Raw genomic sequence first — 17,504 nt, 5'->3', positions numbered from 1 at the left:
AGTCTCAGTAATTAGTACGTATTCGGAAGACTAATAAAACAAAAAATACATAAGCTGTAGATTAATAAAAGAAAAGACAACAACAAAAAACAGGACCATTTAAAAACTTTGAAGAAAAATAGAATCTCTCAGAAAATGATTCCACTCACAAATATTACTTTGCCAGACCTCTAAGATCAATGATCTTAATTTGTTAACAAATGCTCATGCCATGCTTGGCCTCTGCAGGGCAACTGGCAAAAGTTTCACTTTAATTTGCCATGCTTGGCCTCTGCAGGGCAACTGGAAAAAGTTTCACTTTAATTTGCCATGCTTGGCCTCTGCAGGGTAACTGGCAAAAGTTTCACTTTAATTCTCAAAATTTTTCCACTAACTGAGATTTTACATGATCTTGCTTAAGATACTTCTGACAATACCAATATTTTTATCAAAGATATAGATAATGGAAATGTTGTTGCTGTGGATTTAATGCCATTTCAACACATTAAAGACTATATGTGGAGAAGAACCCAGGAAAACCCCCAGTAATAAGCAATGACCTACAGGTAGCTACTGGCAGCATTTTCACAAACCAACACTGGCCAAGCCCAAGAAAGATACAAAATCATTTTATAGTTTTAATAGGAGGAGTTGTGGTGGAAGGGGAGGAAAAAGAGTTGTGGATGAATTAAACAAGCAATAAGAGAGATATTGAAAAAATCATAATCTGAGAAAGAAATTTTTAGAATTTTAGCAAAACTGGGTCTTGGTAAAAGTTCTTCTGTGATGCAGTTAGACTTGGGTGTCCTTGCTGTTGTTACCATACACATATATAATCATTTGAAAGTCCAACTGCAAACAAAAACATAGACCCTGTCACTGCATAATGTGGCACCAGATTAGGGTCTATATTATTTGTTCATATGATTACTCCTAACATTAAGCATAGATTTATATCAGCCAGTGCAAAATATGTTGATAGATCTGGGTCTGTGCAGTCTGCAATTGGACTTGACTTGTGACTACCTTCTTTACTCATGCTATTTTCATGGGCAGCAACTTTCATGTTTTTTTACATTAAACAAAAATCACATTTCATGGGTGAATAAATCTATGTATTAGAGAATTCAGAAATTCAAGAGCAGTATTTTTTCAAGATAATTTTTCATTGGTTCTCTCAATCTATGATTGTGACAAAAAAAAACATTCTTGGAAACTGATGTCCCTGTGAATTAATAATGAATTCAAAATTTGACATCCATACTACATAACCATGATGACAAATACATACCATTTCCTCTGTATGTATTTCTCCAAAGGTCTCTGATAATATTATTAATTTCCTCCATTTTCAACTTGTGGTATTTCATTATTGCACTAAAAAGAGAAGATTAACAAATAAATTTTAAATAAAATCTCCATTTAAATGGACTTTCAAATGGAATATTATGTCTGTGAGGAAACAGTAAGATTTTGTTCATTTTTATGGCTGTGATATTAATTTTTTCACTGGCTAAGGGTTATGTAAGATTTATGTCAGTTGACTGAAGGCTTTGTGAGACCCACAGTGGATGGTCGGCAATGTATTTATTCAGTAATTAGATGGCTGAGTCAGCTAGTTGCTTCAAAGGGATTAAACCCTTTGTGTCACTATGATGGCCATGTGAAAAGCGGTTCGTGTGGCAAGCTGTAAACATCAAACTTGGTGTACCAGCCACCCGGAATCAGAGAAATTAAAAAAATCTATCAGTAGGAGGAGCTAATGTCTCAGACAGACAAGGGGCAATGAAACATCTAGCCAGTACCTGGGTGAAATTAATCAGTGGTTCCTGAACTTTACAAAGGAGAGGAGGATATAAAAATTATAAAAAGAATTCTAAGGGAAAAGACCACTCCAAGCAAGAGACTCAAAAAAAGGGAAAGAGGAATTGAACTGGGAAAGAAATAGGAAGCTTCTACAGGAAGCTCCCAGGGTACATGTAGAGACGGCATTAAACTCTTAAGGAGGAAGTAGGAGAATAGTACAAGGAGTAGCGGAATACATGGGGTAGTACAGGAAGAGGCAGGAAGGAAGTAGAAGGGAGAAAGGGGAATGGATACAGATGAGTACAAGAGACTACTCACTGAAAGGAGACTCTCTCACAATAAGACATTAATTTTCATATGATGCAATAAGAAGGCATTTGTTAATGATCAAATTAATGTATTTATGAGTGCAGCATAATTGAAATATTTACATCCGGAAATTGCTTGTATAGTTTATTTATTATTAATATTGATTAAATTGTCATATATTTCACTTTGAGTTTTTCATGTATTTAGGTTGTCGGCATTGCAGACTTGGGGCTCGTGAGCCAATTAAAATTTAGTTGTCTACCTTTCTACTGTATTAGTCCTAATACTGTAGAGGGGTTGTGACAATGATGATCCTGTAAGATTCTTAATACAGTGTAGTACAGGAGGATCACTTGATGAATTTGGTATGATATCACAGACCGCACATTTCTACTATGTTAGGTAATGAAATTACTTCACTATTTATTGTATAAAGGCCCCTATGTGTTCTTTCCACAACAAAGTCAATACACATAATAGCAATTAGCTGAATAAAAATTTATCTAAAGCTTATATTAGTTTTAATGGAGGAAGATTCTATTAGATTTCTCAATTGCCGGCATTCATGGCAGACCGGATAGAAATGTTAGATGGACCAGATCTGGCCCATTGGCTGTATTTTGCCTACCCCTAAACAGAAATGTTAGATGGATCAGATCTGGCCCATTGGCTGTATTGTGCCTACCCCTGGGGAGAAATGTTAGATGGACCAGATCTGGCCCATTGGCTGTATTGTACCTACCCCTGGGGAGAAATGTTAGATGGACCAGATCTGGCCCATTGGCTGTATTTTGCCTACCCTGAATAGAAATGTTAGATGGACCAGATCTGGCCCATTGGCTGTATTTTGCCTACCCCTAAACAGAAATGTTAGATGGACCAGATCTGGCCCATTGGTTGTATTGTGCCTACCCCTGGGGAGAAATGTTAGATGGACCAGATCTGCCCCATTGGCTGTATTTTGCCTACCCTGAATAGAAATGTTAGATGGACCAGATCTGGCCCATTGGCTGTATTTTGCCTACCCCTGGGGAGAAATGTTAGATGGACCAGATCTGGCCCATTGGCTGTATTTTGCCTACCCCTGGATAGAAATGTTAGATGGACCAGATCTGGTCCATTGGCTGTATTGTGCTTACCCCTGGGGAGAAATGTTAGATGGACCAGATCTGGCCCATTGGCTGCATTTTGCCTACCTTAGGTGATGATCCAAGTATTTTCCTCAATGTGAAATAATATGCAAGAATTTTTAATTAATTTATCACCTCAATCTCCACATTAATGTTCTTGTGAACAATGCTTTTATTTTCACCTACTAAACCTCACTCACATCATTTAAAATCATTTTAAAATTTTAAATATCAAACAATTTTTAAGTATCATGCCTTCTTGCTTTTGTGAAATTCAAATATTTACATCACACAGAATGAGATAACTTACATATCAAGGGCATCAAAATACTTCTTTAAGTCCTTGCTGACCATCTCTGTTGTCTGGGAAAATAGATGAAAACTCTGACACAAGATTTAAGGATATCAAATTACTGGATTTGTTCAAGGCTAAGAAATACTGTATATTAGGGTAATTTTCTAATTGTTTATTGAGCAACATTTGTAGCTGGATCAAAGAATGGAAAAAAAATCAACCTGGCTACAATTTTGAAATTTAATGTTTTTGATGACTGCTGTGAATAAGCCATCCAAACATAATTGCAAAATATAAAAAAAATATCAAGACTAGCAATATGTCTATCTGGTGTTTAATAGTCCTCTATTTCTGGTGTTTAATAGTCCTCTATGTCTGGTGTTTATCAGTCCTCAAAGTATTATATTTAATAGTCCTCTGTGTTTGGTGTGTAATACTCCTTTGTATCTAGTGTTTAATAGTCCTCTTCGGTGCATAATAGTCCACTATGTATGGTACTTAACAGTCCTCTTTGGTGTTTAATAGTCCTTGATGTCAGGTGTTTATTAGTCCTTTGTCTGGTGTTGAATAGTCATATTTGGTGATTAATAGTTCTCTTTGTGTGGTCTTAAATAGTCCTCTACATCTGGTGTCTAATACTCCTCTATGCAGGCACTTAACACACTTAACCTAATGTGAAGAAACCATTCATTTCTTATTAACATGACCATGACCTTTAGACCCCTGAATCTGAAGGTTTCTTTGTGACCCTAAGTGCAAGCAATCCACAAAGTTTCAAGGAACTTACTCTAAAACATAGTTATTCTGCAAAACCCATTTTTCCTATAATGGCCATGACTTATGATTTAAAGTCAATATGTCCTTTCCATACCTCAGTTGCCCTCCACAAACTATGGCCAAAGTCATAAGCTCCTCCTTACAGAAATATATAAAAGTTACAGTGAAATTGTCAGATAATTGGAAAATTACAAATGAAAGAAATGTTCCTGCATATAGTATGTACCATCATTCATCGAGAAATGTTCCTGTGTATAGCATGTACCATCATTCATTGAGAAACGTTCCTACATATAGCATGTACCATCATTCATCGAGAAATGTTCCTGCATATAGTATGTACCATCATTCATCGAGAAATGTTCCTGCATATAGTATGTACCATTATTTATTGAGAAATGTTCCTGCGTATAGCATGTACCATCATTGATTGAGAAATGTTCCTGCATATAGTATGTACCATCATTCATTGAGAAATGTTCCTGCATATAGCATGTACCATCATTCATTCAGAAATGTCCCCACATATAATATGTACCATCATTCATTGAAAAATGTTCCCACATAAAGTATGTACCATCATTCATTGAGAAATGTTCCTACATATAATATGTACCATCACTGAGAAATGTTCCTGCATATAGGATGTACCATCATTCATTGAGAAATGTTCCTGCATAAAGCATGTACCATCATTCATTGAGAAATGTTCCTGCATATAGTATGTACCAACATTCACTGAGAAATGTTCCTGCACATAGTATGTACCAACATTCACTGAGAAATGTTCCTGCATATAGCATGTACCATCATTCATCGAGAAATGTTCCTGCATATAGCATATACCAACATTCACTGAGAAATGTTCCTGCACATAGTATGTACCAACATTCACTGAGAAATGTTCCTGCATATAGCATGTACCATCATTCATCGAGAAATATTCCTGCATATAGCATGTACCATCATTCATCGAGAAATGTTCCTGCATATAGCATGTACCATCATTCATCGAGAAATGTTCCTGCACATAGTATGTACCAACATTCACTGAGAAATGTTCCTGCATATAGTATGTACCATCATTCATTGAGAAATGTCCCTGCATATAGCATGTACCATCATTCATCGAGAAATGTCCCTGCATATAGCATGCACCATCATTCATCGAGAAATGTTCCTGCATATAGTATGTACCATCATTCACTGAGAAATGTTCCTGCATATAGTATGTACCATCATTCATTGAGAAGTGTTCCTGCATATAGTATGTACCATCATTGAGAAAAGTCCCCACGTATAGTATGTACCATCATTCATTGAGAAATGTTCCTACATATAGTATGTACCATCATTCATCGAGAAATGTTCCTGCATATAGTATGTACCATCACTGATTGAGAAATGTTCCTGCATAGAGCATGTACCATTATTCATCGAGAAATGTTCCTGCACAAATTATGTATCAACATTCACTGAGAAATGTTCCTGCATATATAAGTATGTACCATCATTAATTGAGAAATGTTCCTGAATATAGTATGTACCATCATTTATTGATCTAAGGCCTCATGGTTTATGGCAGTGACAGTCTACAGAGTATTTTTTTAAAAACTCACACTTGTTCATGTAAAACTTTAACACTGAGTGTTTCATTCATTTATTGTTAATGTTGTTAAAAAAAAAGAGACCATGTGGAAATGGAAATCTGCAAGTCATCAAACTCACCCTTAAATCTATCATCATGTCCCTATAATTCTCTTCAGCATTAGCATACATGTCTAATTGAAGATCCTTCTTCAATTTACAAATTTCATCTGTAAAGCCCATCTGTCGACCCTTGGCCACATTCATCTACAACAAATTTTTTTTTATGAATCACAGTGCAACTTTATCCTGCTTAATTCTTTATATAAACATCAATGACTACCCTACTGATGCAGTTGTCTGTTAATTTTTTGGCATATGCAAGAAAGTGTCCATAGTTTGTGTAAATACACTATCTATCCATAAAAATCATAATAAAATTATGTGCTTTATATGTTCATACAAAAAATTATAATACTTTAACCTATTATCATTTAAAGATTTTTAAAAAGAATGACCAAATGTTACAGAGATACAGTACACATAGAGTTTTTATCACATATATGCTGAAGCAGCTAAATAGATTGCATGAATAATCAGCATCTTCATTAACTGACCCTCTATGGCCATTTGAGTGCAGACCGTCTTAGTTACAAATAAAGGTCTGCATATATTGTTGACCTTTGATGAACTCATTGCCAATGTGGGTATGTGAGAAAGCTTGCCAGTAGCTTCTCGAGGGTCGGTGGTTCTTTCCGGGGATTTCCCGGGTTCTTCCTCCACCATTAATACTGGCCGCATGTATAGCCTATCGTGTGCTGAAAAATGATGTTAAACCCTATAACAACAACAACAACAACCTCATTGCCAGGGCTGTTTCATTTCGATTGTTACACATTACTGAACAGTGCAGTTGTGGAAACAAAAGACATAGTCATTCCCATCAATGCAAGCCACTGGTACTAACTTGATACACTCCTTTTATCATCTGTGGATGCCTGTGTAGAGATTTCACTTACCATGAATATACATAAACCTGAATAACTAATGACTGCAAGCACAAATAGACGTTTTTTGCCACTGTAGCCCATCATGACCTTTCACACTGTCTGAATGTGCCAATCAGTGTTTCTCTCCCAAGCACTGTCAATGAGATCTATAAAGTCAGATGATTTCATTGATGTATAGAAGCCCCATACGTAATGCTGTTGTCAATGTATTTGTGTTCATGTGTACTCATGGAAAATGAGGAAATCTTGACACAGGCTGCCACAGGTGATAAAAAGCATAGCAGATTATTGCCCATGGCTAGTGACAATGAATCATTTATAGAAATTTTGACAATTCCCCAAACCCAACTATAGATAATTCACCTTGTAACCTTGACCTTGGATCATTTGATCCATAATTGCCAAAGATGCCCAACAAATACTGGCAGAGCTAATGAATGAAGGTATGGGGGGGTTTCATGGTGATGAATGAAGGTATAGGGTTTCATGGTATTTCAGTATAATAATGAACGTATAGGGTTTCATGGTCTTTCAGTATAATAATGAACGTATAGGGTTTCATGGTATTTCAGTATAATAATGAAGGTATAGGGTTTCGTGGTATTTCAGTATAATAATGAACATATAGGGTTTCATGTATTTCATTATAATAATGAACGTATAGGGTTTCATGGTATTTCAGTATAATAATGAAGGTATAGGGTTTCATGGTATTTCAGTATAATAATAAACATATTGGATTTCATGGTATTTCAGTATAATAATGAAGGTATAGGGTTTAATGGTCTTTCAGTATAATAATGAAGGTACATTTAATAATGACTTTATTTAAAGAGGGTGAACTAATTAGTTGCATGGAAGTAATCCTCCTTGTGGCCCACTATTATATGCATACATATTTACATAAAGAGTAAATGAACACACACACACACACACACACACACACACACACACACACACACAGAAAAAATGATAATAAGCTACATTTATATATGGACACAATAAACTGAAAATTTGAATGATCTAAGTACATTATGTATATACAGTACAAATGTACTAAGACAAGAAAGTGGAAGGTTAATGAATTTATACTTTAAGTTGTAATGTCTTGTTGCTAGTTTTGTGGTATTTCTTCATTAATTTTAACTAAATAACAAAATAACAGTGTATTCTATAAGTACTTTGCTACTTGCCTTTGTGAGATTATATTAGGTATAGTAGAGCCAGAAAAATACCATTTTCAGACTTGTATTTTTTTATTGGCATGATTGGTACATAAATTAGTGGCAGTCTTCCTACCATCAGCATGGCTTAAGGTGACATGGACCACTGCTTGGATATCTTTTCACAAGGACAACATATAGCTCTTTGTTTACTGCTTGGCCTTACCTATATGTACAGTCTGAATGGCTCTTTGTTTACTGCTTGGCCTTACCCATATGTACAGTGTGAATAGCTCTTTCTTTACTGCTTGGCCTTACCCATATGCACAGTGTGAATAGCTCTTTCTTTACTGCTTAGCCTTACCCATATGTCCAGTGTGAATAGATCCTTCTTTACTGCTTGGCCTTACCCATATGTAAAGTGTGAATAGCTCTTTGTTTACTGCCTGGCCTTACCCATATGTACAGTGTGAATAGCTCTTTCTTTACTGCTTGGCCTTACCCATATGCACAGTGTGAATAGCTCTTTCTTCACTGCTTAGCCTTACCCATATGTCCAGTGTGAATAGCTCTTTGTTTACTGATTGGCCTTACCTTTATGTACAGTGTGAATAGCTCAATGTTTACTGATTGGCCTTACCATTATTATATAGTGTGAATAGCTCATTGTTTATTGCTTGGCCTTACCCATATGTACAGTGTGAATAGCTCTTTGTTTACTGCCTGGCTTTACCCATATGTTGAGTGTAAATAGCTCTTTGTTTATTTCTTGGCCTTATCCATATGTACAGTGTAAATAGCTCTTTGTTTATTTCTTGGCCTCACCCATATGTCCAGTGTGAATAGCTCTTTGTTTACCACTTGGCCTTACCCATATGTACAGTGTGAATAGCTCAATGTTTACTGCTTGGCCTTACCTTTATGTACAGTGTGAATAGCTTGTTGTTTATTGCTTGGCCTTACCCATATGTACAGTGTGAATAGCTCTTTGTTTACTGTTTGGTCTTACCCATATGTAGAGTGTAAATAGCTCTTTGTTTATTTCTTGGCCTTACCCATATGTCCAGTGTGAATAGCTCTTTGTTTATTGCTTGTCCTTACCCATATGTACAGTGTGAATAGCTCTTTGTTTACTGTTTGGCCTTACCCATATATAGAGTGTAAATAGCTCTTTGTTTATTTCTTGGCCTTACCCATATATCCAGTGTGAATAACTCTTTGTTTATTTCTTGGCCTTACCCATATGTACAGTGTGAATAGCTCTTTGTTTACTGCTTGGCCTTACCTTTATGTATAGTGTGAATAGCTCGATGTTTACTGTTTGGCCTTACCCATATGTACAGTATAAATAGCCCTTTGTTTATTTCTTGGCCTTACTCATATGTACGGGGTGAATAGCTCTTTGTTTATTGTTTGGCCTTACCCATACATACAGTGTAAATAGCTCTTTGTTTATTTCTTGGCCTTACCCAGTGTGAATAGTTCTTATGGCAGTAATGGTTTTGATAATATAATTCCCAATGTAAAGCATCTGACAGACATTTTGATATTACCTTTAATTTTAATTACCCACTCAACATAGCATATATACATTTGCATTAGGAAGGGATTACAATCTGAATACTAATGAGTACATAAGTGAGCCAACCAACAGTCTTACTGAATACATGACCCAACATGGATATAAAAAGACAGGAATATTGGTTTTCCAACCTTTTTATGCATCTTTTTTTTCCTTTATATTATATTATGTCAGTAAATTAACGTTTAGGAATGAAATGTATTTGTTTCAAAATATGAACACTTTTTAATGACTAATGCATGTTCTGAAGTGTTTTCCCAGTATGTTTTGGAGCCAACCTCTAATTTAAGCACTTTTCAAGGTAACCATCAAAATACAAGCACTTTTAAAGATAGTGTGAACCCTGGGAAAAAAACTCTTTATTATGCTGCTGTATTTTTATATCATTTGTCTTTATCTGAAGATGTTTTGAAATGGCAAAAGTTTAAAGTGCATCTTTTAAGATATTTTATTGCCATCAAAACTACATGTATAATCATTGCAATAAAACATAAATAACAAAATACTGATGATAGGAATATAGAAATAAATATGACAAATTTTGCAGCTTATTCCATACAATACCAAAACAGAGATTTTTTCATTCCTATTTCAAATATTCCTTGAAGAATTTCATACTTAACATAGTCTTCCATTACATTATTTAGGATGCATATGATATCACATTTTTTTTATATCTTTGACTTTGCATACTCAGAACTCCATCATGTGCGTTACCTATTATTGAAATACAAACCATTCCAGCATATGAACCAGCATTAGATAAATTTGATATTTTCATGATCTTTTCTGTGATTTATACTGAAGTTCTTGTTTAAATCTCAATTTTTTGGGATATTAATTAATGAACATTTGCTACAACTGTCAAAAGCAGTGGTGAGCCAGTTGATGATATTCTAACAAGCATGTGAGGTGGCAAGAAATATGGCACATGAATCAACATAAATGAAGTTAGGATGGTAAATAATAATGTTTTGACCAGTAACCATTTCATGTGGCTAAGAATAAAATTTACTTGGGTATTTTTTACACATACAGTATTTTTAAAGGACAAGTAATCTGAAATTCTGCTGCTAAATAAAGCTGTAATCCAGCTACCAAAGGAGGAATTACTTGTCTTTTTTAATCAATGCTAAATTCCAGATGGAATCCTGCTACCAAAGGTGGAATTACTTGTTTTTTTAATCAATGCTAAATTCCAGATGGAACCCTGCTACCAAAGGTGGAATTACTTTTTTTTTAATCAATGCTAAATTCCAACTGGAATCCTGCTACCAAAGGTGGAATTACTTGGTTTTTTTTTAATCAATGCTACATTCCAGCTGGAATCCTGCTAACATTGTTGAATTACTGGTTTTTATAAATACTAAACTCCATGGTGGAATTACTGATCTATTACAATGCTAAATTCCAACTGGATATCAATGACAGATTGTGCCTATTCTATCTCTTCTGACCTGCAGGGGGACTGAGATCTCATGCAGTCTGATTACTTTGTAGACACTTGTTTTTATCACCTTGACTACTGTGACTTTGACCTTCAACCTCCTGACCTGCAAATCCCATACCTGCCTTATTCTTAGACAATGCTGAGGGTTTTTTGAGGTCACAAAGGGGGGGGGGGTGCACATGACCCCAAAAAGTGACATCATCCAATGGAGAAAAAAATATCTTTTCATATAATCCCATAGAAAATGATTGGAGCTTCAAGTGTGAATAAAAGAAAATAACTTGTCTGTTTTCTTTAAAGCATTTAAAACACTTTTCATGGGAGAAGGGGGAGGGGCCATAATATTTTCAAGTTTAACTGGAGCTTTACAGGTAACAAAGCAGTAATAAACACCTCTATCCAGTAAGGGTGTTAATGCTTTATCAACACAAATCAACTGTGCAAACACAAATGCATGCTTATTATTGATTTTCAATCAATCTATTTGGTGGCTATAACCATTTTTAAATGCATGGCTCAATTAACCTTTGTTCTTTTTAAGATAAATTGGGTTGTTCAACTTTGTGAACATCAGCTATACAAATTAGCACAATGGGATCACTCACATCATCCATCAAAGAATTTAACACATCACCCTAGCTATTGTCAACTAATTAAGTAATACATGAAATGGTGACCATTTATACCTGACCTCTTTTCTTTTTAATTGCCTATATGACAATTAGCTTTATAAACAGCCAAACAGATGGTTTCACATGAGGTCTAAAGAGGGCTGTTTACCATTTATACATGCTACATATACTGATGAGGTGTCTTCTTTTTGTCCCCCCCCACCAACCCGACCCAAAATTACTGAAAATCATGTTTTTTTTAAGCATGACTGTGTCAGAGGGTATGGGAATAAAAACTGTGTTATAAGTGTGACACATCATGTTATGGCAGACATGAAATCTTTATGGATACCAAAATACAATCATCATTCAAACAATTTAACTGTTGCCTTTCTCTTCCAAACTATTGCCCACCGTGATCCTGACTTTTTAACTTTTCCTACTTTCAGTCTCTGGGGATGTTCCTTCCCCTCTGTTGCCACTTATCCAAGAAAGCATCTGGGATATAAAACTGCTCTATGAAACAAAACAAAACAAACATTTGAAACTTTTACCACAAGTTGACACCATAATGGTGGATGAGCAGGCAGACTTGTGACTGCCATGTTTCAACTGATAAAATTTATTGCAGGTGCAAGATAAAAATTACCTTAGCAAAATCATTGTTATGTTTTTGTCACCTAAGGTCATATTTCAACATTTTAAGCTTCTTTGACTTACCTTTTCATGCAAGTCTGATGTCTGTTTCACAAGTCTGCCTCGTTCCATTTCCAGCCTGGGTTTGTCAAGATCAGAAGATTTTTCATTTAGTTTCTTGATCTGGTCATTCACGACCTTTATCTCATGGTTTTTTCTATGCAGACTGAAGTTTCTCTGAAGATCCTGCTCTCTCGCCTGACAAATATCACAAATTTTACCTTAGTCAAGTCATTATGCTTTAACCACACACTAACTGCAAAATAATTGCTATCCAAAATCAGAAGTGTAAAAAATGTGTCAGTGATATTTCTATACCCTCCATCTGTATGACAATGACCACATCTCCTCCAATTCCCCAGGCTGGAATTTCACTTCACTGTGTAGTTATGTTGCCACTGTGGCAATCATCTGCAAGTTGTGTGTCATTTTTGCATCCTTCCCCTAAGGTCATTTCAAAGGAATCCAAGGTCAATAATAATTATAATGCCATTTTGAATATTTTCTTAAAAAAATTTATTATCATTGCACATACATCTGATGAAGTTGCATTATGACCCCTAGTTCATGGTCAGTGGTGTAGCTGAGAACTCCTGGACCGTGTGTTATTGCAGACAGAATAATGTCATAAATCATGTACATCTTTTCCACATCTGTAGCAAATTATATATATATATATATATATATATATATATATATATATATATATATATATATATATATATATATATATATATATATATATATATATATATATGGACATGTCAGACAGTGAGACTTTAGTTATTCTAGCAGTGCTAATTCAACATTGTTTAAATACAGTTACATGCTTTGTGCTACTGCTTTTCAATCCAGTATATAGTTTCAAAACAGTATGTTTGCATACAGAAGAGATGTATAAATATTTTTTATTAAACTCAGAAACCAACACTTGTATTTGCTATGGATGTTAAAGAATTCTGACTACATTACATGATAATCTTCTTGTACCACTAATTTTTACTCAAGAAGTCATCAAAACAATAGTTAAATTTCTAGTTTAGTGTCAACTATTTGCTGAATATAACATACAAATTAAACAGCCATATTCTGTGGACTCAGAGGCCAGCATTCCAATATACTGAAATTAAACAACCATATTCTGTAGACTCAGAGACCTCCATTCCAATACACTGAAATTAAACAACCATATACGCTTTGTGGATCTCATTGAAAGAGCACATACAATTCTCTGAAAACTCCATCCAGATCATCAGGAACGGCATTTGGGGGTGGCAAGTGGGGCAACTGCCCCAGGCCCCGCTCTTGAAGGGGCCCTGTGCTTCAGGCCTAAGGTCGTCCTTATGAGTTTGTCAAGCTATATTCTCCGGTAAATTGGAAACGCTGATACAGGCCGCACGTATTGCACGCAAAGTTATGAAGTCAACTTTGTCAACTTTGTAATGCAATTAACAGGTGGCAGCACAGATGCAGACAGATGCAGCCATTTTCTCAACACCACTAGTGGGCAACGGCTGTCCAATAACTTGGATCTCAGTTTTTCACTCTGGCCTCGCGCAGTCATGGTCAGCCCTAAGCCTCGTGTATTCTTAACGCCGGCTCTGCAGATCATCGCTGTAAGATTCTGTAAGATTCTCAGGCACATTATTCCTGTATTGATTATTCACTCTTTCCATATTATGAGTTCTAAATTCTCTAAGTTCTTTCTAAAATGACAGAGTCTTTCCATTTATATTTTTCGCTTGTCCTTGACTTCCTTCCAGTTTATGTGTTTGACTGTCTTTGTCAACTTTTATCTAGAAATGTCAGCACTTTTTCACACAGTATTCACGTTTATAAAGGAAGACATCAGAATTCTTGGAACAACTGTATTCCATAATTTCTCATTCATCTTAACGTCAGAGCCAAGTTCTCAAGGTGACTATGAAGACAAGTTTCCTGGCTTTCTGGACTTCAACATCAGCAGTATTTTAATGTAAGATCACAAAACATTAAAAGAATCTTTTGATTGAAAACCCCATGCTGATATGCTTTTCATTGATATAACCAGCCATCTAGGACAAGTATCCATAATAACATATTCAAGATGGCAATGGTGATGGTCATAATGACATCATTTTCATTTATTACCAGCCAGACATCATAATAAGACTCTTAGTTAAAGTCCCAAATAAGACCATCCATTGAGGAGTAGTGACAAGATCTTCAAGATGGCCACAGTGGTGTCCATATTGGATAAGTAAGTGGTATCATTTTAATTTATGACCAACTAGACATGATACTAATATTCAGTGAAAACCCCATGTTAGTATGGCTTTTTGCTCAGGTGGAATAATAATAAGATTCTCAGCATGGCTTCTGTAGTGGCCATACTGGATGTCAGATTTGAACCATTTTTATTTAGAACCAACCAGACATCATAAGAAGTCTTCTGATGAAAACCTCATGTCAAGATAATTTTCCTTTCAGGAGTAGCAATAATAATATTTTCAAGATGGCCACAATAGCAGCCATACTGGTTGTCCACACTGCACCATTTTCCTTTTGGGACCAACTAGGCCAAGGGATGAATGTGTGCATCATTTCATGGCAACCCTTTATGACAAAAGCATGGATAAAGTTGTGGAAAATATTGATATTTTATACTGAAAAGTAATATAAAATTTATGTAAAAAAACTGAAGAACTAACACCTTTACTTTACTTAATTATGTACACTTGAACAATAACATGCTCAAACATACTAACCATCTCTTCAGTCACGTTGCCTCTATCTTCTCAAACACCTACTTCCACACCAGAGAGATAACTGAACTCATTCTCTTATGGCCACTAATGCCAATGTGTAATTGATTTTCAATGTTAAATATAAAAGAGAAGTACAGGTGGTAGGAGGAATTTGGAAAAAGTAGTGAGAAATAGGGAGTCTGACAGAAACATAAGAAAACGTTGGAAAAGTATGGAAAACCAGGGTCACTGGAAAGACATCATTATAACTAAAGTAATGAATACCAGGGACACTGGAAAGACATCATTATAACTAAAGTAATGAATACCAGGGACACTGGAAAGACATCATTATATTTAAAGTAATGAATACCTCTTGGCCATCTTGGCATCCGTCCGTCTACGGGAGACGATGGCGTAGCTCCAAAGTAAGCTTTTGTCTATCCTTCTTTCTAGCTCTCTTTTCAGCTTGTTTTACTCTTCTCTCTTCCTCTGCATTTTGAACTCCCTGCCTGACAGCTAGGCGCCAGCTGGAATGGTTGTTTGCACAGCTCTCCCAGTCATTGACATTGATGTTTGCCATCTTCATATCCTTCTTGCAAACATCTTTGTAGCGCAGATGTGGTCGTCCAGTTGGTCGTGCACCTTCTGCTAACTCCCCATATAATAGGTCCTTGGGAATGCGACCTGGGTCCATTCTTTTGACATGGCCAAGCCAGCGAAGGCGCCTCTCGCTGAGAATGAAGAACATGCTGTTCATGTTGGCGCATTCTAGAACCTCTGTGTTGGGTACTTTGTCCTGCCACTGGATGTGCAGCATGCGCCGCAGACATCTCAGGTGGAAGCTGCTGAGTTTCCTCTCGTGTCTTGCATAGGTGGTCCATGTTTCGCTGCTGTAGAGAAGTGAGCTGAGCACACAGGCTTGGTAGACACGCAGTTTGGTCTTCTCTGTTAGGTTGGGGTTGTTCCAGACTCTCTGGTTAAGTCTGGCCATCACTGCTGCTGCCTTGGCAATCCTGCCGTTCACCTCAGAATCAATGGAGAGTGAGCTGGAGATGTTAGACCTGAGGTATGTGAAGTTCTCAACAACTTCCAAGTTGTACCCATCGATGGTGACAGAGGGAAGGGAATCTGCGTTCTGCGCCATCATGTTCATTTTCTTCAAACTGATGGTCAGTCCAAATTCCTTACAAGCATGGGAGAGGCGGCATACCAGCTGCTGAAGTCCATCTTCCGTGTGTGATGTCAAGGCTGCATCATCAGCGAAGAGCAATTCACGGATGAGTACCTCTGTGACTTTAGTCTTAGCACGGAGACGGGCGATGTTGAACAGCTTGCCGTCAGCTCTGGTATGGATGTACACTTCCTCGCTGCAGTCCTTGAATGCGTACTGGAGAAGCATGGAGAAGAAGATGGCAAAGAGCGTCGGCGCAAGGACACATCCTTGTTTGACTCCACTGATGACTGGGAATGCTTCAGATTTGCGCCATTGAAGCACACTGTGCTGTGCATGTTCTCGTGGAACGACATGATGACAGCAAGCAGACGTGGGGGGCAGCCAATCTTCTGCAGGAGTCTGAAGAGTCCACTCCGACTAACCAGGTCAAACGCCTTCGTCAGGTCTATGAAGGCAATGTAGAGGGGCATCTGCTACTCGCGACATGTCTCCTGCAGCTGACGTAGTGAGAAGATCATGTCTACAGTTGACCTGCCGGCTCGAAATCCACACTGGGACTCTGGGTAGACGCGGAAGGCTAGGATCTGCAAGCGCGCCAAGGCAACATGGGCGAAAGCCTTTCCAATGATGCTGAGGAGGGAGATGCCCTGATAATTTTTGCAGTCGCTACAGTCTCCTTTGTTTTTGTACAAAGTGACGATGTTGGCGTCACGCATCATCAGGTACTGAGAGAATCCTTGCCCTCCAGCTGTCAACATCCTTAGGCCCGGTCAACATCTTCAGCATGTACGCCCCAACCCTCTGCTCCAACTACGAGGAGAAAGACAGGTTTTATGAGGCTCTGGATCAGGCAATATCCAGTATCCCCAACAATGAAAGCCTTTACTTACTAGGAGACTTCAATGCTAGAGTGGGAGCTGACCATGAGGCCTGGTCCACCTGTCTTGGGGCAAGATCAACGAGAATGGTCAGCGACTGCTGGAGATGTGCTGCTCCCACAGCCTATGTGTGACCAACACTTTCTTCAAATGCAAGGAGATCCACCAGGTGTCGTGGAGACACCCACGTTCAAGCCACTGGCACCAGCTAGACCTCGTCATCACCAGGCGTGCAGAAGTGGCCAGTGTCCTCCTCACTAGCAGCTACCACAGTGCCGATTGTGACACGGACCATTCCCTTGTGGCCAGCAAGGTGCGAATATTACCC

The 17,504-nt window shown here is 37.2% G+C and overlaps 1 protein-coding gene across 2 annotated transcripts in view; it reads right to left on the bottom strand.

The window, feature by feature from the left end:
- Positions 1 to 17,504, bottom strand: part of LOC149797465 (DNA repair protein RAD50.L-like) — a 240,693-nt gene that overhangs the window by 22,714 nt on the left and 200,475 nt on the right. For both annotated transcript variants that reach the window (XR_016421828.1, XM_089962273.1), the window contains exons 34-37: positions 12,420 to 12,593; positions 6,025 to 6,150; positions 3,535 to 3,587; positions 1,271 to 1,356 (exon numbers count right to left, since the gene is read on the bottom strand). Coding sequence is in view for 1 of the 2 variants with exons in the window: in XM_089962273.1 (XP_089818399.1) it covers positions 1,271 to 1,356; positions 3,535 to 3,587; positions 6,025 to 6,150; positions 12,420 to 12,593 (439 nt within the window). In the remaining variant the exon portion in view is untranslated. The remainder of the gene's footprint in view (positions 1 to 1,270; positions 1,357 to 3,534; positions 3,588 to 6,024; positions 6,151 to 12,419; positions 12,594 to 17,504) is intronic.

The sequence above is a fragment of the Sinohyriopsis cumingii genome, chromosome 6 (assembly GCF_028554795.1).
Source record: "Sinohyriopsis cumingii isolate HCF-2022 chromosome 6, ASM2855479v2, whole genome shotgun sequence".
NCBI classification, from domain to species: domain Eukaryota; kingdom Metazoa; phylum Mollusca; class Bivalvia; order Unionida; family Unionidae; genus Sinohyriopsis; species Sinohyriopsis cumingii.
This window is presented reverse-complemented; position numbering and strand designations above follow the sequence as displayed.